We start from the raw sequence: 16,228 nt of genomic DNA, 5'->3' as shown, positions 1-16,228 counted from the left end.
CAATCAAAATCCCAGTAAGTTTTTGTGAAAACTGAGAAACTGATTCTAGAGTTTATACAGAGAAGCAAAAGACCAAGAATAGCCAACACAATACTGACAGAGAAGACCAAAGTCAAAGGACTGACAATATCTGACTTCAGACTTATATAAAGCTACTGTAATCAAGAGAGCATAGTATTGGCAAAAGAATAAACATATCAATGGAACAGAATATACAGACAAAAAATAGACTCATAGATTCAACTGATCTTTGACTAAAGAGCAAAGGCAATACAATGGAGGAAAAACAGTCTTTTCAACAAATGGTGCTGGACATCCCATAGGCAACTGAACACCCATGGGCCAAAAAATAACTCTAGATACAGATTTTATTTTTTTAGATACAGATTTTATACTCTTCAAGAAAATTAATTCAAAGTGGATCATAAACCTCAATGTAAAATTCAAAACTATACAACTCTTAGAAGATAACATCAGCAAGTATCTAGATGACCCTGGGTATGGTAATGATTTTTTAAGATACCGCACCAAGATATGATCCATTTAAGAAATGATAGATAAGCCGGACTATATTAGGATCAAAACCTCCTGCTTTGCCGGGAAAAAAAAAAAAAAAAAAAAAAAAAAAAAGAAGCCACAGACTGGAGAAAATATTTACAAAGACATAAAAAGACAGACCTTGGAGATAATGAGGGTTGGGTTCAAGGTCACTGCAATAAAGCCAACATAGCAATAAGGGCAGTCAAATGACTTTTCTGTTTTCCCACTGCATATAAAAGTTATGTTTACACTATATGGCAGTATAGTGTGTGATAGCATTATGTCTAAAATAACAATATACATGCCTTAATTAAAAAATACTTTATTGACACAGAAGCACAAAGTGAGCAAATGCTGTTGGAAAAATGGCACTGGGAGACGGGCTCAATGCAGGGTTGCCACACACCTTCAACTTGTAAAAAACGTAGTATCTGCAAAGCACAATAAAGCAAAGTGCAGTAAAATGAGGTATGCTTGTATCTGATAGACTTTTACACAAAATATACAATGAACTCTTAAAACTCAACAATAAGAAAACAATCTTACTAAAAATGGGCAAAAGACTTGAACAGACACCTCACTTAAGTACACAGAAGGCAAATAAACATATGAAAAGATGTTCAACATCTCATTAAAGAATTGCAAATTAAAACAAGGTATCACTACATACCTATTAGAATTGCCAGTCTTAAACACTGACATCACCAAATGGTGGCAAGGATGTAGAGCAACAGAAGCTCTCTCATTCATTGGTGGGAATGTAAAATAGTATAGTCACTGTGGAAGACAACTGGTAGTTTCTTATGAAAACTATTCCTTTACCGTACAATCCACAATTGGGCTCCTGGGTAATTAACAGGAGTTAAAAACTCATATCCACACAAAACCTCCATACAGATGTTTATAGCAGCTTTATTCATAATTGTCAAAACTTGAAAGCAACCCATAGGTAAATGGATTAATGAACTGTGGTACATCTAGACATGGAACATAATTCAGCATTAAAAAAGAACTATTAAACCACACACACACGCGCGCGCGTGTGCGCACACACACAATGTAGACCTGTAAGTGCATATTACTAAGCAAAAGAGGCCATTCTGAAAAGGCTACATACTGTAGGATTCTAAATATATGACACTTCGGAAAAGGGAAAAAAACTATGGAGACACTAAAAAGATGAGCGGTCGCCAGGGACTAGAGGGGAGAGATGGACAGGTGGAATACAGGGGATTTAGGGTAAAGTTATTTTATATAATGGAGGATACATGGCACTATACACTTGTCTAAATATCTAGAATGTACAACGGCCAAGAGTGAACCTGAATGTCAACTATCATCTTTGGGTGATAATGTCATCAATGTGGGTTCATTGATTGTAACAAGTGTACCACTCTAGCGCAGGCTGATGACAGTGGGGCAAGCTGTGCCTAGATGGGGTCAGAGGGTATATGGGAACTCTGTATACTTTCTGTTCCATATCACTGTGAAACTAAAACTATGCTAAAAAATGAAGCCTATTTAAAAAAAAGGCAAAAAATGTGGTACAGATGAGCTGATCTAAAGGAGAAATCCATGAATTGTTGCACTGAGAATTGCTACTAAGAGGAGGTAGAGCTAAGGAATCAGGCTCTTGACAACATCTTACCTTGTTAGGGAATGGGCAACAGACTCTATTCTTGCCCTGCCACCGCCCCCGACATACACCACAGTCACTTTTGAGAACTAGCATCTCCTCTGTCCCAGCAATAGACCGAGGCCACTTTTAAAAAAAGAATTTTATTTGAGAGAGAGGGAGAGAGAGTGTGTGGGTGGGGGAAGGGGCAGAGAGGGAGAGAATCTCAAGTAAACCCTGCCCTGAGGGTGGAGCCTGATGGGGCTCCACAAGGGGGCTCCATTTCATGACCCTGAGATCATGACCTGAGCCAAAATCAAGAGCAGGATACTTACTTAACCAACTGAGCCATCCAGGCGCCTCAGTCTACTTTTACAACCTTTTTTTTTTTTTTTGAGATTTTAGTCTTTTAATTAAGGGACAAAAAGCATGCAATCTGTACAATATGGAGCTCAGTAAACTAGGAGTGACCCTTATCATCATGGAAATTATAGAATTTGTTCAAGTTTTAGGTTTCTGGTCATAAGACAGCTTCTCACATAATCACCTTTCATGTTTAAAGGATATATGAAATTCCTGAGAAATCAAATGAAATGGAATTTTGTATTGAGCATAAAATAGGACACTATCAAGTCAATATTTCTTTCAAGTTCTGTGATGACAATCCTCTCCAGGATTAGATTTTTCTTCCACTTTGAACTGCTATGTATATTTCACACAAAAGGAACATTAGTCAAACTTTTAATTAATCAAACAACTTTATCTACTCCAACTCAAATTCTGTGCTATTATTTACAATCTGCTCTGAGAAGAAAAATGGAATCATAATTTAAATTCACTTAATTAAAATGAATGAGATTATTAGCCATCCAGTGGACAAAAGTGGACACCTCAGAGTCCACTTTTACAACTTGCTTATCTTGAAAGCAAATTCACTCAGATACAATCCTGTCAAGGCCTGAGCTTTGAATTACAAGGATCCACAAGCAGTCCTGTCCCAGAAGGACACCTTCTTGTGGAGAAGGTATTATGATCAAGATTACTCATCTGGGAGGTGGAGGAATACAGGGGAGCCTAGACTCTCACATGTAACCCCACCATTTCAATATCAAAGTCAAATACCGACAAGTTCTGCCCTGCTCTGAATTTCCCAAAAGGGACTCGCAAGGGCTTGAATGTGGCCTCTTTCTCCTATCCAACAGCATAAACAGAATCAAACAGAAAAGATCAGTACAAGGAGTTTCACGCCCTACCCTATGAAATTGCCCTGGCCATATCTTATCTCTCTCTTTTGGGATTTCAGTGTCCCCACTTGTACAATGGTTTTAAGCTGTTCTAGATAATTTGTAGATCAATATACATATTTTTTAGTTTATGTGCACTTTGGTTTTTCTCCATTTGTGTGAAAAATTTAGTAGTGACTCCTTGACCCACTCCTTACTGTTCCCCAACACCAAGCGCTGAAGTAAAGAATCCTTACACCTCCACAGACAATTTACTCTTTATTGATTAAAAATGAAGGAAACATGCAACAAAATACAAAGTCAAAAAAAGGGAGGGGGAAGGTCAAATATTTTACATCTTCCATAATCTAGCATATGTCATAAGGAGGAACCTCCATTTACTGATACACCATTATTCTATCCTCAGATTATTAAATAGTATCAGCTGGCTCTAGGATTTGGTTCAAAACTTAAGTGAAAAACCCAAACAAATCCATTAGTCATTTAGAGTAAGACCGTACATTTCACAAACAGCATTGGCACATGTTACCTTGTGCTAAATCAGTCCCTACCCCCAGGGACCAAGGGATCCTGGAGACCTAGAGACAGGTGCACCCTGAACCACTGCTCCTGGAAAGAGCAAGGTTGCTCGCTAGGTCACATGCTGTCCAACCTGGGAAGTTTCTGTTCACGTATTCTCTCAGCATCGCTGCAAAAGTCAGCAAAGGGAGTCCACCATACATCATGCAGAAGAAGTAACACTGTCCTGGGGCTTAGTGTCTGGCTCCTAATTCCCAGCAGGGCAAAAAATGAACTGAAAAGAAAGAGAAAGCCCCAACCCACTTCTATTGGCATGCCTGTGCCACTGCAGTTTAAAAGTCACGGCTGGCTGGGGAAACTGAACAGGGGAATAGGCTGCTGCTCACCTCCGGCCTGGGCTCCAGACCACTTCCAAACACAATGCTAGAACAGAGTGAGGCCACCACCCCCTTGGATTTATCAATAAGTATATCATGATGGCTTGCTTTAAACCAAAATACAAACTCAAAGGTAAGCCACTAGCCTTGTGTCAAAGAGGACACTATCTCTTTTTCATATGTTATTCCCACGCCCCCTTAAAAAAAAAAAAAAGGAAAAGAAAAGAAAAAGAAAAGCTAAATATTTTTCCAGCAACCTAATCAATCTTCTTTTCCCTCTCTAGGCTTGGCAGGCTCCCACTTTTTACCAGTCCTGCTGGGACCCTGGACTTTGGTATCTGATCCTCTCATCTACTTTCCTCCCAACGGCCACCCCAAACCCATCCCCTCCTTCTCCCCAACATCCACTCCTTTCCCAGTATGCCTCTGCACCCAGGGAAGGGGAAGAAAGCCCACGACTAAAACAACAAGCTCAGAACGAAACAAGGGCTGCAACAACTCAGTTGTGGGGAAAGCTTCCAGGAGATACTCCAAGAGAAAACTAGGTGAAGCAATCTTGTTATTCACAAACCAACAGTGCTGGGAAGGGCTCGAGTGATTCTGTAAGAGGCAGCTTTCCCCTTTCCATGGGGCCAAAGCCCATCTTTGTGTGTTATCTTAAGGCCAGATTAAGTGTCCCTTTCTTATACAAAAACTGTTAGGGCTACTTGCAGTTAGACAGAGGCTGACTGTGAAACAGTAGGAAAGAAAATCGGCCCCACCAATTACTCACATTGCATTATGAGTGCTCTTTTTTAAACCTAAAGAATAATTTATATTATTTCTATAGAAAAGCGAATGAACACTGTCTACTCATAAATCCTAAAAATCACGGCACATGTGGTTTCACTTTCCATCCTGGGTCAGGTTCAGCGCACAGAAGTGTGGACCCCCTCCAAAGGGTCAGTGCAGGAGAGGGACGGAAGGCAGGCCTCGCTGGCCTGGTGAGTCTCCTTTATTGCTGTAGAAAGCTCAGCCTTGCATTTCCTCATGACATGGAGGCCAGGCAAATTTTCATGGGAGGATTGAGGAGCAGTTTTTCTTCAACTGAATTTTTTAAGATTTGAAAATAAATACTTCCACAATGATATGAGTTATGATTTTTCCTGTTCAAAACCACTGCTGGGGAAATTCACTTTTACAAGCCATTACTTGATGTTTTCGCTAAAAACAGTCCAAAGTTCCACTTTGAAGGATCTGATGGCTGAATTTCGACTACAGTCAGATGTTTTGCACCAGCTGAAGTTAAGGCTAGCAACCCTTTCTGGAGGGAGTGATGAAGAGGGGTGCCTGAGAGCAGCTTCAGCAAAACGCTTAGAAATATGAACAAAACAAGAACACAGTTTAGGCTGCCTCTTTCTGAGGCTGTGCTTTTTCCTAACAAAGGTTGCTAGAATTCACATCAGATTAAAAAAAAAAAAATCACCAAATTAAATTCTCTGGGCTCCAGATAAACAATCAATTTTTAATTGCTACTTCAGTGGTAAAGAGATAACCCAAGATGCCCACATCCCGTCAGGTGTGGGAGAACAGGCAGGATGAGGAAGCCCAATATAGCTGCTACTTTCCACCCAGCGCCATCATTGGAGTAAGGCAAGATGAGCTGACAGATCTCCCTCCTGAGCCTTGAGGCACAGTCCCCTTCCCAGATGGAGGAAGACAGGGGACATGTGCAGTAAGTTTACTAACGGAACTCTTTAAAGGGATGCTGGCCACTGGTGATCCAACTTTTCTTTCCCTGTGGGAAAAAGGGGGAATGACGGCAAGAAGAACATAAAGAAAGACCTCTAAAGCTCCTAGCCGGGAGGTTTGTTGCTGGGTTCTTTGGCAGTAGTGGGTTTAGGCCAACAGAAGCAACAGAGATACGCATGTGTGGAATCTCCTTAGGCCGCCTCTTCCAGGGCTGTGGTTTAGCTGATGCTGAGCTGGGCAAATCCTATTAGTTTACCATCATCAGGAATATCCGAGCCTTCGACACCAGATGCCTAAGAACCAAACAAAATGAGAAGCTGTGGTTATCTGTAAACAAAATTGCAGGTAGCAATTAAAACGGATATAAGGACTGTGGGAAGGAAGACAGTGGAGTACAGGTCCCTGGGATACAAATAGGATGCAGATGAAGGTGTCTCTTCCAGAAAAGGTGGGGTCTGGGGCCAATGCTGGAATCAGAGTGGCTAACAGTCTCTCTTAAAGAGTCAAGGGCCTGGGGTAGGAGGTTTCCTGGGAGGGAGACCAGAGGGAGGCCACTCAAAAGGAGACACTGGCCTAAGGCCTTGGGGAAGCTAAATGAACACAATCCACCACAGTTTAATATTCTCATCACTCAGGGAATATAGAAGCTGGTCTGCAGAGGCTGCTGCTGTGTAAGGGCAGTTTAATAAAGAGGAAGAGATGAGTACCAGTTTGAAAGTGACAGATCGATTTGACAGAGGTTCTTCCACAATTTTCTGCAAATTCGCTGCCACTGTAATCATACAAACAGAAAGTAATGAGAAGCTAAGTAAATCCACTTTCTACCATATTTTAAAAACTTAAATGGTAGCTCAGAATCTTCAATGTTCAAACAAAATGGAAGCAGAGACATAAATCACTCCCCAAACAAAAGTTACCTTTTAAACTCAACTCTAAGTAGCACAAGTAAATCTTGAATCATGGGCAAAATAACTTTCTTTAAGACGCTGTATTAAGTGGGGCAAGACACACAGGTGAAAGAGGAAGGATTTGCCTACTCATGGGCCAGAAAGCCCCAGACTGGGAGTTGGCAAACTCTGGCCTGCAGCCTGTTTCTAGTCTGGCTGTGGGCTAAGAATGGTTTAAAGAAGATGGAGAAAGTGCATGGCCCATCAAGTCTAAACTATTTACTAACTGGTCCTTTACAGAAAAACTTTGCTGACTGGCCCTAGACAATGGTCTTTGCCTTCAATAACATGCACACATGGGCCGACTGTGCCTTTTCTTACTTTCTGCTTATTCTAGAAATAAACCTCTAATGAGTTTTGCTTACCTCTTTCTTAGCTCTATAAGGGCAGAGTTTCACCCTCCAAAACGAACTAAGTTTACTTTAACTCATAACTTACGTCATCAATTCTACTAGAGTCTCCCAGCTTTCACTTACTATCACTGGAAGTTACAAAGTGAACTCAGAAATGAGATTTTCTTTTTTGTGAGGAACTGTCCCCAACACCTGTATACCTGCAATACCAAGACCATTCTAAGACCCATGAGACCTGCTCAATGGAATCAAAGCCTGTTTTCTAGGTCCTAAATACATAGACAGAGATACCGGGTCACAGGGCAGAGCACAAAGTAGTTACCTATTACTAAATCCCTTCCATCGACCAGGCCAGCAGAAATGAGTTCCTGAGAGACACCCTCTGCTGTATCTGCAAGAAAAAAAAAAAGAAGGTGCTCCATTTCTTGTCCATGCATGTCACTGCTAACTCTAAGAGCAGATGTTGGCACTGCCAAGCCCAAGCTAGCGGCTAAATTCACAGAACCAAGGAGGCACGTGGGGTCTTCCTCCCACACAAAGGTTTCTCCTACCACCGGGCTGATCTCAAGTGGGCGATTCTCTTGGGTCTAGCTAGAGGGCAGAATCTCTACCACCAGATGGCCAGTAACAACTCATGGTAAAGATAACTTGCAGCCAACACGATGCTGCAGAGGGAAGTCCTGTTCTGAGGGCAGCCCTGGCCCCAGGCCCCATCAGCTCTGAGATGTGATGACGTGTGTGCAACATCTCCAGGGCTCGTACAATGGAATGATTTCTTTTCAAGTACATCTTGAAAGAACAAATTGTAATCTCTTCTCTTTGGAGATCACACCCCAAGTTTTTTGCTAGTCATTTTTTTTATTCTGGTGGGCTTTTCTTCATATCTAGTGATTTTAGGTCGTACAATCTGATCAATGGTTGTAACAGAAACAAAGAAGACAAGGACACAGCATCCCTAATTGATCTCATCTCCAACTGACTCAGTGCTGCTGCTTCCTGAGGGCTGAATACTGAGCCCCTGAGAGGAACAGGAGGACCTCTGGGGAGTGGGTGGGCACACATTTGTGCTGATGACCAGCGACTTGAATTAGTTCCTTAAGATGGGACTCTTCCAGGTTTTAAACAATGAAACGGATATACCTATGCACACCTGCATCTGTTCTCTTTCATACTTAGTTGCTGATGATACCGAGACAGCAGGAAGAATGAGCATGGCACACAGGATGAATGTGCTGGCTGCTGGCCACCTCCCAAATCTGAACCCTTGAGTAACAAAGGCAAGGAAGAAACAAGCCTCATCCCAGGGAGAAGTTCATGGCCAGAAACTATGCCTGACAGGACTTAGCTTCAGCCTGGGGAGAGAGAAGCCCGGAAGACTTGTTTCTTCTTTACTGTCATGGAGAAGGACAACCATGTTCAGTAACGAGAGTGAGGACTCTGCACCCTGACAAGTGTGGATATGAATTCCAGCTGCAGCTCTTCCCAGCTGTGTGAACAAGTTACCTCCCCTCTCTCTAAGCCTTGATTTCATCATCTATGCAATAGGAACGATAATCTTAGAAGGCTGTTCTGAGAATTTAATGAGACAGAAAGCTTAGCACAATGCCTGGCCTACTACAGTAGGCAGCAAATTAGAGCTACATTACTGTTTGTATTATATTAGGTTTTATAAATGAGGTTAGTAGTAAATAAACTGAATTTTTATTTTATTCATATGCCGCCCAAACCCAGGAACATTTTCATCATCTTTTCAAAGCAAAATATATCTAAAGGACAAAAACATCACAACACATTTCATTAAACAATAAATTAGAAGTTATTTTGTTTTCAATGTTTTTGATGCCTCACCTCTCCCAGGAGTAAACTCAAATCGAATATCATTTAGTTCTTTTTTTGAATTCCTACAAAAGAAAACAGAATGTGTAAAATAAACTTCTGGATTTACACATACTGACTCTGCCAACATATAACAGGGAAGCTGTGCCTCAAGAAAGCCCATTTTATTCCCAAAGATCCTATGTTCTATCCTAATGAGGTCACACTGCTGGGCGCAGAGCAAACTACTCAGAGTGACCATCTAACTGTCCTACAACCCTGTTAATTTATGTCCTCCATTAATCCATATTAAAACCTCCTAACAGGTGAAAGGGATTAAGAGTACACTTATTGTGAGGAGCACTGAGTAATGCATAAAACTGCTGAATCATTATACTGTACACCTGAAACTAATATAGCACTGTACTTTAATCATACTGTAAATAAATAAATGGGGAAAAAACCACCCAAGCACAAAGTACGAAAAAAACAAAACAAAACCAAAAAAGCCCTCGTGATTTTGAGAGATTTTTTTTTTAAAGATTTTATTTATTTGACAGAGAGACAACGAGAGTGGGAACACAAGCAGGGGGAGTGGGAGAGGGAGAAGCAGGCTTCTCGCTGATCAGGGAGCCTGATGTGGGACTCGATCCCAGGACCCCAGGATCACGACCTGACCTGAAGGCAGACGCCTAAAGACTGAGCCACTCAGGCACCCTGAGGAGATTCTTATATATCTACTCCCAACCTTAATCCCGCAAAGATATCACATAAACTAACAGGAAAATATATGCACACAGAAAGGTATAATTAAAATGATACAGGATGAAAGGGTTAGTATCCAAAATAATACAAAGAACTTATACAACTCAACACCAAAAAACCCCAAATAATCCAATTAAAAAATGGGCAAAAGACATAAGCAGACATTTTTCCAAAGAAAACATCCAGATGGCCAACAGACACATGAAAAGATGCTCAACATCACTCATCATCAGGGAAATACAAATCAAAAGCATAATGAGGTATCACCTCACTATTGTCAAAATGGTTAGAATCAACAACACAAGAAACAACACATGTTGGCGAGGATGTGGAGAAATAGAACCCTTGTGTACTGATGGTGGGAATGCAAACTGGTGCAGCCACTGTGGAAAACAGCGTGGAAGTTCCTCAAAAAGTTAAAAATAGAACTACCATATGATCCAGTAATTACACTACTGGGTATTTACCCAAAGAATAGAAACACACTGATTGAAAGGGATACATGCACCCCTATGTTTACTGTTGCTTTATTTACAATAGCCAAGGTATGGAAGCAACCCAAGTGTCTATGGATAGATGAATGGATAAAGAAGATGTGATACACACACACACACACACACACACACACACACACACACACACACACACACAATGGAATATTGCTCAGCCATAAAAAAAGAATGAAATCTTGCCATTTGCAACAACATGAATGGAGCTAGAGAGTATAATGCTGAGGGAAATAAGTCAGTCAGAGAAGGACAAATACCATATGATTTCACTCATATGTGGAATTTAAGAAATGAAACAAATGAACAAAGGAAAAAAAAAGAGACAAACCAAAAAACAGACTCTTAACTATACAAACTCATGGTTACCAGAGGGGAGGGTGGGTAGGGGACAGGTGAAATAGGGGATGGGAACTAAGAGTACACTTACCATGAGCACTGAGTAATATATACAAAACAGTTGAGTCACTATATTATATACCTGAAACTAACACCATATATTAACTGTAATTAAATTATTTTAATACTGGAATTAAAATGTAAAAAAATGTGTGGCAGCATTAAAAAAAATGATACAGGATGCCCTTTTCCTCCTCACTCCCACCCCTGGGCCCCCTATGCCTGGAAGAGTGCCTTGCCCACCACAGGTGATCAGTCTTAGCAGACTCACAAAATGAAATACATGATGCTTCCCCAAATTCCACAGGAGTTCAGTGGATAATGGGGAATGAAGAGAAGACGAAAAAGGAGTTGGACCCATACTGGCAGCAGAGTTAATACATGGCTCCAGAGATTTAAACGTGTGACTGGTGAGGGATAGTTACAGTCATCACTCAGCAAACCAAATACTGAGTTTAACCAGGCTCCCTGGAGGTTCTGGTCAAAGGTGGAACATTTAGAATATTATGTGTAAAGGCAGACATGCTTGATCACTAAGGACCCAAATCTACTTTATCTAAACAATGCAGAGGGCTTAGGTCTACCTAACAGATACTTAATGTTACTGAAGTTGTGTTTAGAATGTAGCTACCCATCTCTAACACAGCCTGCCCCCAAATGATTTTCCCCTTCACACTGCCTTCTCTTTGCACCTGTATACAGATTTATACTTCTGCATGTGTACCACTTGAAATGTCTTTACCTATGTTAAGTACTTAATACAAATCAGCTTCCAAACTAGACTTGATTAACAAGTGAGGTATTTTATTTGCTCTTTACTCGGTATCCTGCCACAATAACCAACAGGGTGATATATAGTCTCCTTGATACATAATTGTTCAATCCATTCTTTCTGAAAGCTATTTGAATAAAATGAAGATCGAATGTTCAGCATCATTTTAGTGATTTAACTGGCAAGCTAAGCACAAATGCCTTCAAAGACAACAAGATACTAAGCTGGACTAAATATGTCTACCATTTCTTCAAGTTGTTTTACCTCAAAGTCTTCATCAGTGAGAGTGAGAATGTAGCCTCTTCTTCCATAAACAAGTCTGGAACATGGCCCATTAAGAAACCACCCTCTCAAAAAGCTAGCTACATCACTTACAAGTATCTCTTCTCTACCTTCCTGAAGCACATGTCAAATATAATTTTTATGCTATTAGTTGCTATAAGATTTCAAAAAATGTTTTTAAAAGAGACAAGTGGTATTCTTTTTGTACAATCAAAATTGGACAAGATTATCAAGACACTCTAATGAGTTCAAAACTATTTGAGATGAGACTAGGTATACTGCGCAGGCTTTTGTAAAGGAAAGGGAACCAAATCTGCTTTCTTCACATTTATGGCACAGTTTCATTGCTCCCAGTGGTAGAATCAAAACATTCTCCAAACAGGTCTTGCTGCTTCTATTTCTAATTATGGTAATACTGAGAAGAAGACTAGGAATTCATATGTGGGAAGAGGAATGAGTCCATGGTAACTCAATGAAACCTTAAAAAATGTTAGTAATAGTTAAAGAAGGTCTGAGTTGTCTCAGGTGATACTTTTAGTCTTACAAATAGAACGACACCCAATTAGAACAATACAACAGCCACTGCTCATCTAACAAGAAAGCTCTGCAATGCTAATCCAACTACCTGCAAAAGGAGAGGGTTAGAATGAACAGACTGCCACCTATGGCACTTCCTGTGAGCAATCTGTCAGAGCCTGTCTGTAAGACTACACCAAGAACCACTGATTCAGAACACCTGTGTCAAACAGAGAAGGAGACCAAATATATCCTTAGAGGGTTTTCCTTTCCTTTTTTAAGAACAGGCCTTAATATGATCTATCACCATCAGAAAGCACTCCACTCTTGGGTCAGTTGATTTCAGAGTCCATGATATATGGTCAAAATTACAAGCTAATCTTCAGATAAGCAACCAGTGCTGTTCCCCTAAAAACTGTTCCTCAATTATAGACCATACTCAATTACAGAACCTAAACTAACTGCATTGAAAAAACCATTAATGGAAAAACAGCTAAGAGAATGTGTGTGTTAGTTAACATCTAGGTCCTTGCAATGTTACTATTACTTCTTTTTTTTTTTTTTTAAGATTTTACTTATTTATTTTTGGGGCAGGGCAGGGAGGAACAGAGGGAGAGAGAATGTTAAGCAGACTCCACACTGACCGTGGAGCCCGACATGGGGCTCAATCTCACAACCCTGAGACGAAACCAAGAGTGGGACGCTCAACCGACTATGCCACCCAGGCGCCCTGTTGCTACTACTTCTAAGGGAAACAGTACCTCTGCAACACCCAGCACTTGATATTGGAGGGCACACAATCTTATCCAGTTACTCTCAGGCACAGACTATTAGAAAAAAGAGTTACTTTCAAAGAGAAAAGAGCATATTTACAGTATTCAGAAAACAAACAGATGTTTAGTTACCTTAATCTGAGTACTAGGCTGATTGGGATCTTGGTTTCTTGTGAGCCTGCTCCTGAAGGCAGAGCCTAAAAAGCATTGAAAGGTATAAAGTCAATGTCTGGACTACTAAGCATAAAGGTGACTAATGGTCATCAGCAGAGGAAATGTCCACACGGCAGCAATTTCCTTCAGCTCTCGGTGAGGCCAGACCCAGACCAGTTGCTGGGACATTCCCTGCTGTGGTAGGACATGCACTCTGAGGCATCAACAATAGCTGAATGTCAGCCTGAGTCACGCACAATAAAAGAGAATTCTCAAACCCACACGAAATTCCAAACACAGCCACATGTATATTTTGTATTATTCAGATCCCTCTTTTCCTCTACAAGGTGTGAAAAGACACTACACTACTTACACTCTACAAGGGTGAAAGACACTAAAGCCGGGTTTTTCCCTTTAAAAAAATCTGCCAGTGTATCATACAGCAATATACAAGGTAGGATCTAAACTGGCTGCCCCTTAGGAATCCACCCAGCCTGAGATTCCAGGTCTTTTAATGGGTAAACTAATCCTCTCTCAATTGTAAGCTATCCCTTGCTTACTAGAGAATATTCTATGTATTCTATTTAAGTTGTTTATAAAGTGAATCCAATCTTTCTATCAGTTTTCATAAGACAACTGGATCTTTTTGGATATAATGGAAAGAAATGGAAAGCTTGGGTTCAATGAAAAGATTACATGAAGCCAGTACTATGACTAACTGGAAGCTCTCAGAACTTCCATCTTTATCTCTCTTTCAGTCTAAAATGTCAGAAAAAAAAAAAATGAAGTCTCTAACATTTAATAAATGAACAGATTCTGGAAACCTCACTCCGACCATGGAGCATAAGGTCATGCACGTGTTGCACACAGTATTTGGAGTTTCCTGAGGGAAGACAGGGAGCGATTCACAGTGGAGCCCTCCTTCTCTCAACTGCTTTCAGTGTATGAGGATTTAATGACCTCTGTGTGTGACTGATGATGTGCATTCACAGATTATATCACTTCAATAAAATCAACCCTCACAAAATTGACAAATCTTAAAAAAGAGTAATACAAGAAAATCATGGATTGAGATGTATTAATAATACAAGCATAAGTGAACGAAAAGGAAACAGAACTGCTAACAATCCTAGTGTCAAGATGAACTCTGTCAGCTGCAGACATAATAAAATGATCTCATAAAAAGCTGATGAGAAATTATCCCCCAAATTTCTGATATTTGGAATGTTTCCATCGTTAACTTATTTTGCTGCTTAAAAACCTGTGTGATCCTTGAAAAGTTCTCTTATCTGCACATACTGATAACTGTGAAAATAGAATTTCTAACTTGTTTTAAAATCTACCACAACATCAACTTCTGCTTTCTTCATCTACTTAAGAAGGCTGGCCATTAAAGTGCACTCCTGCTTTACCTGAGCTGTTTTTGCTGGCTCTGCAGGAGGTGGGGGAGAGATTTGAGTTGGCTGTGCAGGCATGTGCCCAGCTGGCTGAGGTAGATGAGCAGAAATCTGTTCTGGAACTTGGAGTAAAGTACCCACGGGATCAGTTGTTGGAAATAGCTGTAACAAAAACATACACACAGTGCTGCTTTAGTTAGGTGAAAAGGAGGCAGGTCTACTGATGGGCAAGCAGAGCCTCCCAGGGTGACATTGTCAAAGTAGTTTTTGTGTAGTGTACTGCTACACCTCCACCTCACTTGAATACATCTATTTCAAGTGGAAGTGAAACATTCCTACTAGGCTTTTATTGTTTATAACAACTTTTTTGAGGTATAATTCATATTCTACTAAATTCACAATTCAATGATTTCTAGAAAATTTATACTTGTGCAAACATCACTACAATCTAGTTTTAGAACATTTTTATCAACTCAGAAAGTTCTCTTGTGCCCATTTACATTTAATTCCTGCTCCCACACCCAGCCTTAGGCGACCACTGATCTACTTTTGGTCCCCATAAGTTTGCCTTTTCTGAATCTTTCATATAAACAAAATGCATGCACTCTGTTGTTGTTGGCTTATTTCACTTAGCACAGTGTTTTGAGGTTCAGCCATATTATAGCCCACAGTTTGCTTTTTTCCCTTCAGAATAACATTTCATTGTATCATATTTATTTCTAACTACATCTATTCTATTCCCTTTGCCCAATAAAACAGCACCTCCAAGACACAGATTTAAGTATTAATACTAAATTACAGAAGCTACATTTTTCTAGGTCTGGGAACCTTCCATTACTTAAAAAGAAAGACAACTGATCAGTGATTTGCTAACATATCTGAAATGCTTTTCAAAACAGATGTGAAGCTTTATAACCAACACAGACATTATATATATTATTTTGCATGTTTGAAATATTTTATAAATTTTAATTATGTAACATAGGGAGAAAAGACTGATGTTGAGTAGGAAATCAAGTTAAACATATTCAAAATTACAAGTTGGTGAAAAAATGCTAACATTAGCTACAATTTAGAGTTGAAAGAGAAAAACACTGAAAGGGCAACGAGAGGTCTAATAGCTGATATTATAAAAACAAAATCAAGAGACAAAAGTAGTACAATTTTGTGTTCATTTAGCTTCATAAAGAGGAAATTAAAAGTAACTCTGGTTCTGGGTTTTGGTAGAAAAACAGAACAGTAAGATTGGTTTTGAAAATGTTAACGTTAAGCATTAGCATTATTTCAAAAGGCTAGTTTCCAAATTGCATACACATGTGTGTTTACCTATAATAAGAACAGAAAGGTTAGACAAAATCAAGCAATGAGCTGATATGGAGAAACTGGAACCTTGTGCACTGCAGGTGGGAGTGGAGAATAGTGCAGCCACTATGGAAAACAGTAAGATGAGTCCTCAAAAAATTAAAAATAGAATGATTCCCATCTGGGTATAGACCCCAAAGAATTCAAAGTGGGAACTAAAGC

The 16,228-nt window shown here is 40.0% G+C and overlaps 1 protein-coding gene across 4 annotated transcripts in view; it reads right to left on the bottom strand.

Moving 5' to 3' along the window:
- Positions 1–3,620: 3,620 nt before the first annotated feature.
- Positions 3,621–16,228, bottom strand: part of OXSR1 (oxidative stress responsive kinase 1) — a 93,382-nt gene continuing 80,774 nt past the window's right edge. For 3 of the 4 annotated variants that reach the window (XM_027585837.2, XM_027585835.2, XM_027585838.2), the window contains 6 exons: positions 14,720–14,866; positions 13,287–13,351; positions 9,175–9,227; positions 7,649–7,717; positions 6,734–6,798; positions 3,621–6,319 (listed from right to left, as the gene is read on the bottom strand). In XM_027585837.2, the coding sequence (XP_027441638.1) occupies positions 6,245–6,319; positions 6,734–6,798; positions 7,649–7,717; positions 9,175–9,227; positions 13,287–13,351; positions 14,720–14,866 (474 nt within the window). In that variant the 3' untranslated portion in view covers positions 3,621–6,244. Of the gene's footprint in view, positions 6,320–6,441; positions 6,799–7,648; positions 7,718–9,174; positions 9,228–13,286; positions 13,352–14,719; positions 14,867–16,228 lie in introns of those variants that run through there. The other variant, XM_027585834.2, reaches the window with a different exon arrangement.

The sequence above is a fragment of the Zalophus californianus genome, chromosome 1 (genome assembly GCF_009762305.2).
Source record: "Zalophus californianus isolate mZalCal1 chromosome 1, mZalCal1.pri.v2, whole genome shotgun sequence".
Classification (NCBI taxonomy): Eukaryota; Metazoa; Chordata; class Mammalia; order Carnivora; family Otariidae; genus Zalophus; species Zalophus californianus.
The sequence above is the reverse complement of the archived record's forward strand: the minus strand, read 5'-3'. Positions and strand labels throughout refer to the sequence as shown.